At 44.8% G+C, this 17,411-nt stretch overlaps 1 protein-coding gene across 1 annotated transcript in view; it reads left to right on the top strand.

Annotated features, from left to right (window-relative positions):
• Window positions 1-17,411, top strand: part of FOXK1 (forkhead box K1) — a 56,032-nt gene that overhangs the window by 26,959 nt on the left and 11,662 nt on the right. Inside the window, exons 3-7 of the mRNA XM_085074523.1 lie at window positions 9,984-10,140; window positions 11,421-11,567; window positions 13,296-13,489; window positions 14,598-14,764; window positions 15,425-15,706. Of these exons, the coding sequence (XP_084930649.1) occupies window positions 9,984-10,140; window positions 11,421-11,567; window positions 13,296-13,489; window positions 14,598-14,764; window positions 15,425-15,706 (947 nt within the window). The remainder of the gene's footprint in view (window positions 1-9,983; window positions 10,141-11,420; window positions 11,568-13,295; window positions 13,490-14,597; window positions 14,765-15,424; window positions 15,707-17,411) is intronic.

The raw sequence follows: 17,411 nt of genomic DNA, 5'->3' as shown, positions 1-17,411 counted from the left end.
TCTTAAGACTGCCTGTTATATTTTTATCTCAGTAATATTCTGTTGTTGCTGGGTGGTGCTGCTGTTATCTGAAGTTAGGACAAGGGTGGCCATTGGCACGTGGTTTCCTGGGAATGGAAGGAAATGGGGGTAGGATGCCGACCATGTATTGAGGGGCTGTAGCAATCTGAATGTACATCTGGGCGAGTATCCTGTTTTGTAAATGACCTGATTCATGGATAGGCTAGAGAAATAAACTGAACATCAAGCCACTGTCTGGAATATTTTCTTTCCTTTTCAGCAAAGAGTTGAGGTTACAAAGTCTCAGTGAAGTCTTTTAAATCTGTTACTTGAAGTGTAATATGTTTTATAAAGTAAAGGAGACTTGTGGTATAGGATGATGTATTAGAATTTTAAAATTCTAATAGCAAGAGTGTGCCTGGTATTAGTAGTAGCCTTTGGGTTGTTTCCTTGTCTGTACATTTGTAAAGAGGTATAACATGCAAATCTCTTCTGACAGCACTAATTCAGTGAGTAGTATTCAAATTTGCGTGGCTGAGACTGAGACTTCAGTGTCACAATGAAGCCAGTTTGGGTTTGCATGATCTGGAGGCTTGTTTGGGTTTTTCCGACCGTCTTACAGAGCTGCACAGATGTGCCACGCAGATATTCTAGAAAGAGGGGGCTGGAGGTAGCTGTGGTTTTAGTCCTCTGTTCAGGCACTGCTTTTAGTTTATATTTAACCTTCTCTTTTTAGAAGAAGCTTGTTGCTGGGAGGGGAGGGGGATGGTTCCTTTGCCAACATATGGTAGTTAGTTTCCATTCAGTCATCTTGTGCAAAGCAGCACAGTGTGGTTTGTGTTACTAACAGAGGCTGTATCTTTTGACTCTGGCATATGCCTGCAACTGATATTTGATTCCCTGAGAATGTTTCTTTTGCATAAGGAGAAAGTGGAAATAGTAGTGTTGAATTGTGCTCAGCCCCTAACGCAGTGTTTACTAAGGATGATTAATGATTGCATCCGTTTGTCTTGAGCAGAAGCTAATCCAGCCAAGTCTTCAGAAAACCTCAAAAGACATCTGAGGTTTCGCTTGCCAGAGCCCTTTCATTTCCGAGTTCCTCTTACAGAGGAGGAGCTGACACGTTTGTAAACATCCCTGCTCAGCCCCTTCAGCCTTCCCCTCTCCCCCAGCAGGGTGCTGCAGCTCTCCCCTGTGGGCCAGGCTTTGGACAGTAATTTGGGTGTTTCTGCCTGAGAAGGGAGTGCTCTTTCAGGAGCATGTAGTTATGCATTCTGGCCATCTGGCTTCCAGGACAGCTCTCTGCTCTCTTGGTGGCTTCACAGTGCTGGGTGAGCCTGGCTGGCACAGTGCCCTCTCCTCCTTCCCAAAGGCAGGTCTGGCAGGGCTGGTGGGGCTCAGCATGGAAGTCAGACCCCTCTCCCACTGCTGGCTTTGGGAGGTGATTGCATGAGCTGGGCTCTTCTCCTCCGCCCTCTCCCCCTTCTAGTATTTACTTTCCTAATTTGGTGCGTTTGCCTTGCTCCTCCCTGATTGGCCCATGGAAAATTATTGCAGTTTGGAAATCCTGGGCAGGGTGAAATTTCCTTTTTGGAAAGTGGCTCCTGGCCCCCTTTTCCTGCCTCCGCCCTGGTGTAGGGCAGGGGCTGTACCTGCACTGCCACCACCAGATCCAGCTCTGCCCTCCTGACCCCCAGCCCTGCTCTGCTTCGCTGTTTACACTGCAGCTTGCTTCCCTGCAGGTTCTCCCCTGCAAGCTTCTGGGTTTTTTCCAGCCTATTTATTTTCCCTCTGCAAAGTGCAGCGCCTAGAGAGGGAATGAGCTTTAGTTAGACAAAACCAAACCTGCCACCCTCAGCAGCTTTGCAAAGCAAGATTCCTGCTTATTCCTGGGGAGAAATGTGCTCACTGTTTTCTCAGCTAGGTGTTTTGTCTCCAGGAGGGGCTGCGTGTGGATGTGTTTTGAATGCTGTTGTACAGCTGTAAGGGAAAATGTTGGTTGGCAGCATGCTGTGAGGGTTATGAACAGGCATGGATTATTTCTTCCTGCTTTGAGTTCAAAACTCCTTTTTAAAAACATCAGACTTGCATATTCCAGAAAAGAAAAAGCCACTGTGGTTTTAAGAACTCAGTAGACGCAGCCTGCCATTTTGCACTACATATGAAAGGACAAAGTAGCTCCAAATCTCTTCTCAGTAGGTTCAAGGCATTGAAAGGCTGTGTGAAAATCATGTGTGATTTGGTTGAATTCAGCTCTGCCTTTCAGGATGTAAAACTGAGTCACAATTTCAGGAGTTAAGGAACAGTCCTTCAGTGCATGGCTTTAAGATTCTGCACACTGGATTTGGAGGATCCGCTTTGAGTGACAGTGGTGCCAATAAAGTTCCTCTGCTATGCTGCTGACACTTCCCTTTGCCTGATTTTGTGATAAATGTACAACATCTACATGTACATGACTCTTTCTGTGTTGCAATGCAGTCCCCAGGGTGGCTTGTGCTTGGATTATTATCAGATCCATCAAGACAAGGTGTGATGTAGGAGTTTGTTCCCCGTCTCAAAGTCTTGCTGAGTTGGAGTTCAGATTTACAGTGTTTAGTTTCCTTTTTACTATAGTCCAGTTGGTGTTAATGGCCCTGTAGCAGTAACTGAACTCAATTTAACAAATAGCATTTCTCTGCAGCACAGCCCCTCAGAGCTGGGGTGGTTTTAATATTTATGAAAATTAAATTCTTTCTCTTTACTTGCTTCCCTATTCTAAACAGCAGTTATGTTCTCAGTGAGATACATATATATAGATATACATCCTACAGTAAAGAAATACTGAATGTCCTACTGTGGAGGTCGGTATTATTATTCATATTTTACAACTGCTACTTCTGGCTTATCTCTGCACCAGAATAGCTTTGGGCTTGAACATGTTGTCTTGTACTTGTTTGGGTTTTTTCACAGAAAGGGCAAAGATACTTAGCTCACATACACAGTCTTTATCAGTAAAAAAATTTCTTTGACATGTAGGAGTAAGAGTCCTTAGGGCTCTGTGAGAGCCACTGCTTGAAAAGTGTCTGGTGAGGTTCAGTGTTAACAGCTAAACTGTTAATATTTGTGTGTGAACCCAAATTTGTATTTTAGCAGTTAGTACTTAACGTGCCTGCCCATGTTTGCCTGTTACTAGAAGGGTTGCTAACTAGTTTACAATGCAGTTAATGGTATGAATTATGCAAGATCAACTTGTTTTGTTCTATAAGCTTGATTAGTAAACCAGAAGATGTGAGCTGAATTGCTTGGTTTCAAAGGCTGTGGTCCTTTTTTCACTAAGGGAAAGGAGTTCAGTAACACACTGCACACCCTGATAGCGGATTACTCAGAGGTAGCTGCAATTATCTTGACTTAGCCACCAACTTGTTTTGTGGCCTTTAACAGGTCGTTTAAATTCATTGTCTGATTTTTATGCATGCATAGTGTAATTACTACTTCACAAGCGTGTGTAGTAGATAAATTATGTATTGAGCTTTTATTCCATAAAGCATGACAGGAGTGTGTGTGAGCCATGTTCCAGCAGACCTGCAAATGCTGGCTGTGCTTTGATCCAGACTTGGCTTGGAAAAAGGGGGTGCTTTTTAAAGAGGTGCTAGGATAGCCGTGCAGTGCTGTTTCCCAACATTTGGGATTTCATCTGAACTTGCACATTTACTCTGAAGGCGTGTAGGGGGAAGCTGAATGAACCCTGGTTTCAGTGGATGCCTCCATTCAGTGGAGCAGGATGCATAAATATTCTCTGCTCCGTTTCATTCAGGCTTTGCCTCTTCCCAGAGCACTGTGAGCCATTGAACTGAAACGCCGCTGAAGAGCTCCAAGGCAGGTTTTTTGCAGGCTCTTTTGCATCGTCTCAGTTATACATTACTTCCTGCACTCAGGCAGAATGCAAAGCTCAGGCAACTCCCACAGTTGGACAGAGCGGTGATTATTTTTAATCACCAGAGTCTCCAAACCACAAGCCAAGGAAAGTGATGCATATGCATCACATAAGAGAAGCAACAGTCTATGCTGGGCTGGGGAGCTCCTACACATGTTTATTGCAGATAATGGACCGTGTGCCAAGCCATGTGCTGGAGGACGGGGTGCACATGTCACCAGCTACAGGAGCACTTCCTCTTCCCCATGAGTATAAAATGTTCACTGAATCCACAGTTGGAGTGAAGTCACTTCCTTTCCAGGGGAACCACTGGAGCGCTGACGAGTAATAACAATTTCAACTTTTGTGGATAGCTCACTTTCTGTCACTTGTGGCTTGTTCGACAGCTTTGGTTTTTTTCAGCATTAAAGCAGGCAGGGTAGCTCTCGGATTTCTCCTTTCACATCAAAATCCAGCTTGGTTTGGCAGTCTCACCACTTGTGATTGCTTCTGAAACCTGTCTGAAACACGCAACGTGCAATGACTTGCCTTTCTTTGAGTTACAATTTTGGGGCTAGGCTGGGGAAGGTGAGAGCAGTGGAGGATTCTCAGCCATTCTTGCTGATTGGTGTATCGTGGAAAGGCTTGTTTCGCAAGTCCAAGGGCTGTACTTTGACCTGATTCTTGCTTATTGCACATAAAAAGCGTCCCTGTATCTTCATGCCCCTTTTTGCAGGCTCATGAAGTGGAATATTGGGGTGGTCTGAGGTCTGTGCCATTTCTCTAACCATAGTCCTTGTGCCCAGGGCAGCACACCTTGAGGAAGAGACTGGGGAGGATTCTAAGAAATGGTGATTCTTTCTCTGTGCCCAAGAGGGGCTTAAAAATGCCCACTCAGACTGGAATCTGTATATTGGCAGTGTTGCCAAGGCTGTAACTTTTATCCCTGCTGTGTCTCTGTACCTGCTTCACAAGTGTGCACATGGGTATTTTCCAAAGGCACTGCCATATCCTAAACCACCACATGGTTTTGTTCTTCCTTAGCAGTGCAGTTTGCAAGTCAGTTAAACAGTTTTTTATGGGATCCCAGGTAGTCTTTCCTCTTTGTCATAGAGAGGATAGGTGCTTTTTCCATATACCTGGCTTAAATTTAGCCTTTATAGCTTGATCCCTTGATTGAGTAATAGGGCAACTTTCCTGCATTCTAGTACTGCCTCTCCTTCTGGGGAAGTTGGCACTGAAATTTGGGAGTGTTTCAGTTTCCAGATTGTTCACAGATTTGTAATATGACCATAAATAAATAATGTAAGCACTTGTTGCTTCATTTTTATTTTTATTACTCACTGGTCCATAAAATGTGCCTAGTATTGAGAGACTGTGGAATCTTTATGTGAGAATCCCAATGTGCCCAGGGAACAGATCTCTCCAGTACAATGTTCTGCCTCAGACATGGGTGTCTTGGGGGTCATATAAGAATATAAAAAACAGAATAATGCTGACATTGGTGTAGTTTGCCTCCATTTTCTTGGACAGGAGACTCCTAGGAGCAGGGACTTTCTGACTGTGTTGTAAAGCCCCTGATGGCTTCCCTGTCTTTCCCTTTCCCCTAGAACTTGTATTTTCAAGTTCTAAGGGAACTTTGCATTTTTCATTCATATAGACTTTATCATCAGCCCTGTCTTACAGCATGTCATCCCATAGTGTAGCCACAGAAAGAAGAAGCACTTTCTTTTGTTTTGGACACGCTGCTTAGTTTCATTTTGTGCTCACCATCGGTTATGTTGCAAGAGGCCAAGAGCTAAACACTTCCTCTTGGCTTTGTTTTTATAGCTCTGTCACTTTGCACCTCAGCTTCTGCCTTAAACAGTTTTTTTCTGTATAAAATCCATTTCATATCTCCAATCATCCTGCTAATCCCTGTCAGTACCTTCTGTGGATCAGCTCTATTTTTTTTTTTTTTTCAAATGAGAGTAGACAAGCAGCACACAATGTCCTGATGTCAATGCACACAGTGCTACATCCTATTTTTGCAGGCCAGTTCTTTGCTTAAACAAACTGATTGTGGACATTCCAATAGCAATGCAGCACGTTGTACACACTCTCCAGAAGCTTGGAGTTAATTGCTGCTAGCAAGTGCTGTGAACTTACAGGCTGGGTTCCTCTTGGCAGGAGTTGAAAGTGAATCTTGGTGCTACAAAGAACGTTCAAACCCCGTGTTTAAAAGGCATCCTGCCACTGACATGGGTGAGTGTATTGCAGTAACTGCCTTCAGCCCTCGTCTTTCTGGCCTTCCTGCCAAAGAAGGGTTAAGTCTGAAATGGAAAACACGCTGCAGAGGACTGGTGTGATTCGGCACGTGGTTGTAGTCTGATTCTGAAGCTGAGTTCTCAGCATGGTATTTAGAGAGCTGTGGCTCAGTGGCTGCCTGCAGTCAGTGTTTTGAGTTGAGATGCTGAATCCATAGTGGATATCAAAGATCTCTGGCACTTGGGGCATTAACCATGGTACTGTGGCATTAGGGCTGTTGCTGGGTTGCTGTAGCTGGGTTGCTTCCATGCTCTGTGTGTCTGTCTGTGGTGTAAAACACTTGGTTCCTCTCCCAAATGCTCTCTTCCATAACAGGCAATCTTAACCCAAATTAGCGTGGATTGCTTGTAAGCTAAGTTAGCCAGCATGGACAGTAAGCATGGATCACAGCAGTGTGTTAGGATGTCAGAGCTGTGTGAAATTGCAGACCTAGCTGTGCTTTTCTGAGTGAAAGGTTATAGTATCAACATGGATCAAGTTATGGCCAAGTATTGATGCAATGTTGATATCCAGCAAATCATTATTACTGTCCTTGCAGTTGATTTTTGTTTTACAGCACAGACAGGTGTTTGTAGGGAAAACTCTTTGTTTCATAATATTTTTAAAGGGGGTGTGAGTGCATGCAAGCATCCCCGGCCAGCCCCCAGCTCTGGGTGGTGAGGAGAATTCCAGGAACTCCAGGAAACTGATGTCACTGCATTGTGTTTGCTTGTTTTCTTTTGACTGCACTAATGTTTAATTTTAACTTAACCCTCAGAGGGGTATTTTTAGTAAAACTGTTCCTTCTGTCCCACGTTGGGAGGGGAGCAGATTGTGTCTCCTTGTTTTTTCCAGTAGTCAGCTCTTTCTGCCTCCCCTCTGAAGAGCTGTGATGATTGACTGAGAGCTTGAGCACTCAGCAGCATGTGTTACCCTGTCTGTGCATGGAGTGGCTAAACGGTGGTGTTTGTTCTGTCCCCACATTTCTTGATTGGATCACTGATCCAGGCTGAAAGGAAGCAGATCTCCCTGGACAAAAGGGCTCCATTCTGATAAAAGATTAGCATCTCTTCCAAATCTTTGGCTATCGCTGTCCCAAGGGTCAGTTGCTTCTTTAGGGGATGATCATGATCATGTTCTTCAGTGAGTATCTGCTGGGACAGGCTGGCTTTTCTTGAAGTTATTAACACTTTAGTTTGGAAGGGCTTTGTCAACACTCCAGAGGATCACAGCCCTGCAAGGGTTTCTCCCTTTGTTTTTTTTGTTTGTTTTTTTTAAGCAAGAGATCATACTTAAAACTCAGAAGATAGAGCTGGAGAGGCAAAAATTGTGCTGCTTGCTCTGCTGAAGTTGAATAAAGGAATAAATTCTTTTATCTGTTTTTATTTATATATTTATTAAAAAGGAAAAGAAAAAGCAAGAAATACAGCTCTGCAGAGCATGGATTTATTGGAGAACTTTTCTCTTTTCCATATCTTTGTCCTGAGTTTTGGCTGCTGGCTCTGTGGTTTGCCATTTGTGTATTTCTGCCGACAAAATAACAAAATCAGAAAACTCTGCTTCATCCTATTCCATTTCTAGCCTGTGTGTTACAATAATTGCTTGGATGCCAAACACAAAAAGAATCACTGTGTTTTTGGTTTGTCATTGTTTCATGTATGAAAATGGCTTTCACTTGTAATTATCTGCACATTATAAGAAGTGTGTATGTGAAGAAGCTATTGAAAAATGACAGCAGAATAATTAAATTCACACCAGCTCCTCATGCGAATACTAAGACATCAAGAGTGTCTTCTGTGGTTTCGTATTATCCACTTCCAAGGCTTGGAGTAGCAAATTTTCATTCATTTTCCTGCACAAACAGGTCTCTGCTCTTTGAAAGGCTGGGTAAGAAATGCCTTTATCTCTGGCAGAGGGGCATCTATAGGTATGGGCTCATCAACATTATATACCTTGCACCTCCTGAGAGCTTCACCTCCTGCATCACTCATTCGTGCCAAGGACTGTTGGTGGGCACTGAAAGGGTTACCAGGTGCTGTGCAGGGCTGCTATATGGGACAGGGGTGAGCTTGGGTTCCCTGTTGCAAGGGTTTGTTGTGGCTGGATATTTCTGCCGCCTCTTCTCTGCCCCCCAGCCCCTCCATCCTGTAATTCACTTAAAAGAAACCAGTCTGGGTTGTGCTGAGCTCAGCACTGCAGCCATTTGCAGAGACACCACAAGGAATAGCAGCACTTCTCAGTTTACAGGCTGGACTGTGGTAGGAAATGGTCATTCCTTACACTGACAGATTGCTTCTGCACCCAGGGTATTGCCCACTGAGCAAACAAGGGTTGTCTCACTGCTTCCTCTCCATCCCTATGTATGTGGGGGGAAGCTATCCAGAGAGCCACTTTTGAGGAAGGGACTGTGTTCTGTGTTTTTTCATGCAGCATTTGGTGCAGTGCTCTGATGGGTGTCAGTTACTGCATTTGTTTGTTGGGCATTTCACCAGTAAGAGGATTGTTTATGCCAGTTTTACTGAATTCTAGTTCCAGCTGTGAGCTTCAATTTGCATCTTTTCATACAATTTCAACTGCTTGTTTTGCTATGTAAATCTTTTGTGTATTGGTTTGCTTTCTTGTTTACTGTTTCTCTGCTCTTAGAAGACATTTGTAATCCTGGGATTTGGCTGTGCATCCTGCTGTTCTGGCACTGCATCCCTCAATTCTGGACAGCACAGGACAAGGGAGAGACAGAAAAAGGGAACTTCTGCTTCCCAGATTCATCCCTTTCCTCCCATCCTTCCAGGCCAGGCTGGACAGGGCTTGGAGCAACCTGGTGTAGTGGAAGGTGTCCCTGCCCATGGCAAGGGATTGGAACAAGGTGATCTTTAAGGTCCTTTCCAACCCAAACCATTCTTGGATTCTGTGATCCTTCCAACCCCACAAATCAAGGATGTGTGATCCCTAGACAAGCCTTTCTAATTAGTTCTCATCTTGTAGCACTCATTTCTGTGTGCCTGAGTGATGTTGCAAATTACAGCCCCCTTTTATGTGTTTGTAGCATTTTATCAGCTTTCACAGCCTGTGGTGCTCAGTCGCCGTTCCTGTAATGCCATCTTGTGGTGGCCCTGCCACTCTGGAAGTGCCTTTTCCAGCCAAAACTGATGTGCAGGCTACCTCTGGGTGTAGGCAGGGAGTGCAGCTCCCCTTTGCTGGCTTCATGAGTGTGGGGTGAATTGAGGAACCCCCTGTGTCCAGCTGTGTGGTGTCAGGGGATGATCTTGTGAAGCTCAGGTGTGGTGTTGGACAGGGACCTTCATGGCTGATCCCTGCTCTGGGTGCTTTAGCTCTGATACTGTAGAACTGCCTGTTAGAAGGATTGATTAAATATGATCTGTGTTATAAGGAGATTGGTGTGTTGTTCATTCACAAGTTGCAATAACGAGCTATTCATTTATTTAAATATTCATCCCTGATACACCATGTGTTGTTTGAAGTCCTGTATTGTTTCCAGTGCTTCACTAAACACAAAGGAGTTGTTTAATACTTTCAAACACTGCTCTGTTGTGATTGCAGGAAGTGTATGTGGCAGGGAGTGTCAGGATTTTGTAGAAATTCCAGTTTTATCTCTGCTGGGTTTTTTTCTCAATCTGTCTGGGCTTTGGATAAGCCACAGGGGCAAAAGTAAGGCCACTGCATCTGTTTCTCCATGGCCTGAGAGCTTTACTGTACCTTCGAGAGTAAGAACAGCATGCCTTGTTAATAAATGAAGTAACAACTGTATTTCCTTTTTTCTTTTTGTTTTTTTTTTTTGCCTCTCCAGTGTTCCCAACTCTTGCCCAGCCAGTCCACGTGGTGCTGGATCCTCAGGATATCGTTTTGTTCACAACATTACCTCGGATCTGCAGCTGGCAGCAGAGTATGCGGCAAAGGCAGCATCAGAGCAGCAGGCAGATGCATCTGGCGGGGACAGCCCAAAGGTTCACACACACATTACTTACCCAGCAGTGCTCCTTGGGAGGATTATTAAAACCTGGGGCTTTATTGCTAGTCCTGGTTAGAGTTAAAAGGGGTTTAAGGATATCCTGGCCATAAGGGTGCTGTGTACAATGTCTGCCAGGGGTTTGAGATCATTCTTTCACCCTGTCCTTGGCTTAGTGGTAATCTTTGCTTGCTTAGCTGCCCAAAATGTATTCAAATCACTCGCTAAAGTGTTTAAGCAAGAAGAATTTTTTTGCTTATTTGATAAATCAAGGTCCCATAAAGAAAAGGCGCGTAAAATTCAACATCTGGTTTTCTTCTTTTAATTAATGGTGTTTTGCAAAACACAGTTGGAGAAAGCAGGAGCAGGGGAAGAAACCAGATCCTTGTCATGAGAAGTCTGTAGTCAGACTTTAAAACAAACATGAAGGCCTGTCAAGTAGGCGTTAAACGAGGAGAGTAGCAAGTAGAATTTTGATTAGAAAATAACTTGGTTAGAATGATAAAATGTAATTTCAGTGAGCTGATCTTTAGATCAAAGTTAAAAATTCCAGATCCAAAACCACCTGATTTGGGATTGGGTGGAGGAGCACACTACTGGATGGCTTTTTTTGTAGACTTAATTCTCCCTTGAGACAAGAAGGGTTGTTCTTGATGGAGTAATTTGAAGAGTTGGAAATACAAGATCTAGCAAACAAATTAAAGTTCCTAGAATGAAACAAATCCTGCTGGAGCAGGGAAGGGATGGGTTCAGGTTTCATGTTGGGCTTGTTGCTGGGAGGAGGGTTGATAGCATACTGCATGAAGCCTTCCTAACAGAGTGTAGCTGTAGTTGGGCAGAACTGAAGGCTTTAATTCATGGACACAGAAAGCAGTGAATGTACCTATACCCTCTATTTCTTGATTCCAGTTGCCTGTCTTAACCCTATTCCTTGTGCTGGTGTAAGCTTGTGTGGGAAATTCAGTGGGGAATAGAAACAGATTGCAGTTGGGGTTTGTGTATGTTTGTGGGGAGATGGAAGGAGATACTTTCATCTGGCTCAGCCCTACAGTTCTGTTTGCACACAACTCTTTGAGCTAAATTGGGTGGTGGCAGCATGAAACAGCAATGGGAGAGCTGATGCTCTCTTAGCTGCCCCTGCTGCTCTCTCGGCATCAGTGAAAATTACAGCCCAGTGTGCTTTTTAAGATTGGGTTGTGGTGTACTGCAGTGTAGGAATTCTTTGTTGGTGACTAAATTTTTGTTTTGTGTTTTGTTTCGTTTTGTTTTCTTGCTTAGGATGAGTCCAAGCCACCCTATTCTTATGCTCAGCTAATTGTGCAGGCTATATCTTCAGCACAGGACAGGCAATTAACACTAAGTGGGATCTATGCCCACATTACCAAGCATTATCCATATTACAGGACTGCTGACAAAGGCTGGCAGGTGAGTTCTTGATACTGACAAGCTTTTAAACTACTTTGACAGGGCTTATCTGCTTTGAAATGCATTTATTAAAGATTTGGGGCACTGGGAGTAGAGCTCCTTTGACTGTTCCCAGAGTGAATTTGTTTAACACAAGCTGACTAGTTTGTTTGTGGGTGATCAGTTTGGTTTTTTTTTTTTTAATACTTCTTAGGGCAATGTTGTGTGTTACTATTGGGCCCTCTGGTTCCTCTTTTAATGTTGTAGTCATGTTTCTTCGATTTTGTATTTTATTTTCATACATCCTTGCTGTCAGTCACACCTCTGCCCAGATACTTGCTTAATCCTTTACCTCATCTTTGTTTGGCATGATTTGTCCAAGGAGAGGATATCCAGCCTAAAACTGAGGTTCCAGTTTTTCATCATAGTACCTTAAATCATTACAGATGTTTTGTTTTCCCAGTGTATCAACTGCATTGCCTAAGTCACAGTTTGCAAGTTTTGAATTGAGGTGGGAGCTTGGGAAACTGTGAGTCTGTGCACTCCTTGTGGTGCTCAAGGAAACCTGACCAGCTTCATGGGAGACTTTGGATGTAGTTAACACATGCTAAATCAAACTTCACTGTTCACTTGAGGGCTGCTTTCAAAGTTTCAAGAACCTCAGCTCCACCTGCTTTCAGACTTTTTCTTGGCATCACACCTCTGCAATGGGTGTTGTCATTTGAATGTAAAACACTAATACAGCTGGAAAGGCTCTTGCAGCTGCTGATTTCGCTGTGTGCAACTGGCAGGAGCAGTACTGCTTGGTGCACTTTGAGTGCAGTTGGAATAAATACATTTCTGCCTCCCTGGCTTTTCCCTGCAGTTCTAATTAATTGTGGAATTCACTTCCTGCCCTAACCTGCTCGGCAGAGTTGTGCTTTGTGAACCAGTTGCTGCATCCTCCTTCAGAGAGCTGCATTTCAGCAGGGAGTGAAGTTGCCTTTTTCTCTCCCTTCCAGTGGCATTGTAAGGCTTCACCAGTGAAGAGATTGTCTAAACCTGCTAGAAAAGCTTTTGTTCTGTTTTGAAAGTGGAAGAGGGATGAGTTTGGGCACACTGAGGCTTGCTGAGCCCTTCCCCATCCCAAAAGCCAGCGCTACGCCCTGTAAGGGGTGGGCTGCTGCAATGGGAAGGATAAAAAGTCTTGTCGTCATCTAGAGAGCTGCAGAGTGCCACACAGCTAATGGATTCCTCCCAGAGCTGTCTGAGGGCATGTTGACTGCCTGGCATTGTGATTACTGTGAGATGCAGTGCCCTTTAGGGCATGTTTGGGCACCCTGGTAATCGTTTGGCAGGTGAGCAGTTAGCACAGGCTCAGGCAACTTTTTCCGCTTGCCGAGAATAAAGCCTGTCTTTTGGGAGAGTTCTGATGTGGTTTATAGTGATTTCCCCCTGCCTCAGCAAAAGCTGTGCTTTCATGGCTTTCCACAGAGCAGTCACTGCTCTGCCTGGCTCCAGATGTATTTAAGTGATGGTTAGTACCAGTTTTCACCATGGTTAGGAGAAACTCTGACGCTTCTCCCCAGTTTTCTCCTGCTGTTCTCCTGTGACTTTGGAGCTCTGCGAGTTGAGTGACTTGTTCCTACCTTCAGCACTGATTCTGGCAGGGTGGATTTATTTTTCCAATCTGTGTGGTGCAACCCATTTGTCTTTGTTACATAGTTCTTCCATGGCAAAATAATCACCTCATTCCTCTGCTTCCTGCAGAATTCCATTCGGCACAACCTCTCCTTGAACCGTTACTTTATTAAAGTCCCACGCTCCCAAGAGGAGCCTGGAAAGGGCTCCTTTTGGCGAATTGACCCTGCCTCTGAAGCCAAACTAGTAGAACAAGCATTTAGAAAACGAAGGCAAAGAGGAGTGTCCTGCTTCCGAACACCTTTTGGGCCTCTCTCCTCCAGGTAACTTCAGTTTCCTCTAATCTCTGTGCCAAACTCATTACAAAGAAAATAAACTAAAACTTCTCCTGAAGTACAGTGAGGAAACTTCTGTTTGTAGTTTCAGAGGTGATATAGTTAGTCCTGAGGGATAGTCTGAAAATTGTTCTGACTTCTTAAGTGTTTAACAAAAAAAACCCTGCAAAAATACTTCAAATAATGCATCTGTTTTGGCATCATTTCAAAGAAATTCAAAGCAGTTATCATTGGAGTAAGTGTTTTCAGATGCCAATCTCTGATTTCAGGAAAGCTGTGTTTAGATGTGGATTAGATCATAGTGGCAATAACTTCTGTGGTATTTAAAACACTCTCCTATAGGGAAGATCAGGTTGATGGTGGTTGTCAGCAGTGAAGCAATGGGGGTTCTGTGTGGCTGCTCCAGTCAGCTCCACTGCCTTATGCAATGACAGCTTCTCTGAGCCCTGTAGCTGTGAGGAGAAGACTTGGAATTCAGCACTAGCTGGAGCAGTTTCATGGAACATTCCTCCCACACCTCCTATTTTCTGTCTGTTAAAATGTGGGGGAAACGGGAGGAGAATTTTTCAGCTTCTTACTCTGGTTTGTCATGAAAGAAATGCACAATTCCTCATGTGTTTGGGACCAGAGGTGGGAGCCAAGTGGTTGGGAGGGAGGCAACAAGGAAGAGGGGGAGCAACTGCTCTGTAAGCAAATGCAGGGCCAGACACTTGCCTCTACTTGCATCTTTCTTCTTCTCCCTGTCACTCTCAAACACTGACAAAGGTTCTTTGAGAATAATCTGAAGTTATAAAACTGATCTGAGCATGCAGCACTTGTGGTTTCTCTTTCAGCAGTGGCTCTAAGAATGAAATGTTAACCCTACTCTGAACAGTCCAGTTTCCTTCAGCAAGGAATAACACAACAGTACTTGGTGCTGGAGTGTTTGTGGGGTCACTGTACCTTTCAGCTCTTCCTGGCAACACTGCAGTGTGTATTGTGGAGGAAGGGCTGTCCTTCCTAGAGAATCCTGTACTGGAGATAACTCTGGGTATCTGCTGCTGTCTTGTGGTCAAAACGCATCTGCACTTGCCAACACTGTGTTTTGGTGTTTCAGGAGTGCTCCTGCCTCCCCTACTCACCCTGGCCTGCTGTCCCCTCACTCTAGTGGCCTACAGACTCCAGAGTGCCTGTCACGGGAGGGCTCACCCATTCCACACGATCACGACTTTGGGTCAAAGTTAGCCTCAGTTCCAGAGTATCGGTATTCCCAGAGCGCACCTGGTGAGTAGCTCTTGTTCCAGAGGGTGGCTGTTCACTGCCACCACGTGCCATGCTGAGGACACCACAGGAAGGCTTCTGCAGTGCATCCAGGACTCTCTTTCCATTTTGTTGTTAGAGACTGATGGTGCAAGTACAACTTCAAACCGTTTTTCTTACTACTCTTTGGATGAGGGGGGAAGAATGTGTAGAGACACCTGGTGTAACCTTGAACTAGGTGGCTGTAAGGGTGTGACAGCAGAGTAGCTGGCAGCACACAGCTCGCTTGCACTAATTTACCAGCCTCTGGATAAGATCAGCTTGGCTACACCAAGCTCTGGAGCTGTGGCCAGGGCCTGGTAAGTATCTGCTTGTCAGCTGTTCTGATCTGGGGTGTAGGGTGAATTTGGAAGGCAAAGCTGGTTAATGAAAGCTTGGTATGGGGGATTTTTTTGATGTTTATTATAGCTTTTTTTCACAGAAATGTGCTCTGATGACAAGTAAGGTTTTTGTACTTTGGGGAAGAGCAGTTGGAAGGTGGTATTTTTGAAGCCTTGAATTTTTTTTATTTCTACCTCCATTCCTGCCATTGCTGAAGCACTGAGCAGACTGGAAGGGCACAGATGAAATAAATGGGGCTCTTTTTGCCTCTCCTATTAACATGTGCTTCTCTCTTCTGTTCAGGATCTCCAGTGAGTGCCCAGCCAGTGATTATGGCTGTCCCTCCCCGACCTTCCACCCTGGTGGCCAAACCAGTGGCCTACATGCCAGCATCAATAGTGACTTCTCAGCAGCCTTCGTGCCACGCCATCCACGTCGTCCAACAAGCTCCCACTGTCACCATGGTCCGAGTGGTGACCTCCTCTGCAAACTCTGCAAATGGATACATCCTCACAAACCAGGGCACAGCAGGAGGAGCTCATGAGGCTGCAGGAGCAGTGTTGGACTTAGCTGGTGACCACCGAGGTAGCTTTTCTCCTCCCTTACTACTCTGCTAATAAGTCTTGAGCAGGCTTGGAGGGGAGAGTGGTTGAACATTTTCACTTACTGGGCACTGAGCCTTAAAAAAAGATGTTTCTCCTGGTAAAACTTAAACCAAGTAAGGTCTCATCCATTTTTTGTCGCCACCAGAGAGCAGGACAGCTGTGCTCCCTTGCCTTGTGGGGGACAAAGCTAACAGATTTTTGGAGCCTGAAAAAAACATGCAGTGCTTAAAATTTGCTTATTATCACAGAACCATAGAATGATCTGGATTGGAGGGTATCTTGAAGATCATCTCATTCCAATCCCCCTGCCATGGCAGGGACACCTCCCACTGTCCCAGGTTACTCAAGCCCTTTCCAACCTGGCCTTGGACACTTCCAGGGATCCAGGGGCAGCCACAGCTTCTCTGGGCAATCTCTACCAGGGCCTCACCACCCTCACAGGGAAGAATTTCTTCCTAGTATCTCATCTATACCTGCTGTTTCAGTTTGAAGCCATTCCCCCTTGTCCTGTCACTCCATTCTTCTGTAATTATCCCCAATATTGATATTATGCCTGTATATTGGCTATGAAAGTGTGAGCATTTTCCAGCCAAAAGAGAAAGCCTGGGAAAGGCTGCAGCTCTGCTTCAGGATGGCCTTGTAAATAAATGATTGAGCCCTTCTTTTCTGCAGGCCTGAATTGTAGAGGAAAGCATGTGCTTCTGGAAGTGCAGGCAGTGCCCCATTAAAGCAATCTTCAAAAACCAGTTAGAACAAAGGCCTTTTTTTGTCTCTAAGCTGGAAATTCCAGCCTTGGGGGACTTAATGAGTTAAATATTCTCTTGCTGTGATCTAGACAACACCTTGTCTATTCCCTATTTCAGAAGGTCTTAGTGCTTCAAGGTCAATGTGTGTTATACCAGCAGCAAGGCTGGTTTCTCTGACTGCTTTTATGTGGGCAGTGGGACAATGGTCCCTCTCTAAAGGGAAGGAAAAAATGACAAAGAGCTACCCCTCCTCCAGTAGCACAACCACTGGCATTTTTAGTTCAGCACTGGTTATCTTGCTTGAGTTTCACTTGCATTCTCCAGAAATTCCTGTCTGGATCCCATACATGTTCCTGAAGTGCTTAAGGTTGCAGCTGCCTGTCACCTGCTCCCTTCTTTCATGCACTAGTTCTTGCTGTTGCTTGTTCTTTCCCTCTTGTCCCTCTCTTATTCCCACTTGTATCCTTTTCTAGTCTCTACTTTCCCTGGTTGCTGCATTTTCCTTCCTGAACTCCCTGCTTTCCTTGCCTTTTCTCTCCCCATTCCTATCAGCTGTGGGTTTCAGCTCAGTGCTTAGAGCCCATCTAACTCCATTCCTGTTGTCTGCTGATGTAAAAGGGGGGAGACCTTCTTTTCCTACAGGCCTAATGGGTTTGTGTTTCCTGCCCTCTCTTCTTTGAGACCCACAGAGCCCCTGGAAGAGTGATGTTTCTCTCCTTTCCTGCATGCCTAGCAGGATGCTGTTCTCTATCTGTTACACACCTGCTGAATTGACCCCTTTACTTATTCTGGGAAGTGAGAAGAGTGGTTGAGTGCTCTCAAGCAGTTATCTCTGTACAGCAACTCAGCCCTCCTTTTTTATTTCTCGTTTTTCTTCCATCCTGTTTTTTTCCTATACTTCCACAGCAAAAGCTGGCAATTGTGGGAGTACCTCCTTGT

This window comes from Lichenostomus cassidix, chromosome 14 (genome assembly GCF_008360975.1).
Source record: "Lichenostomus cassidix isolate B80296 chromosome 14, HeHo_3.0, whole genome shotgun sequence".
In the NCBI taxonomy this organism is placed as follows: Eukaryota; Metazoa; Chordata; class Aves; order Passeriformes; family Meliphagidae; genus Lichenostomus; species Lichenostomus cassidix.
The sequence above is the reverse complement of the archived record's forward strand: the minus strand, read 5'-3'. Positions and strand labels throughout refer to the sequence as shown.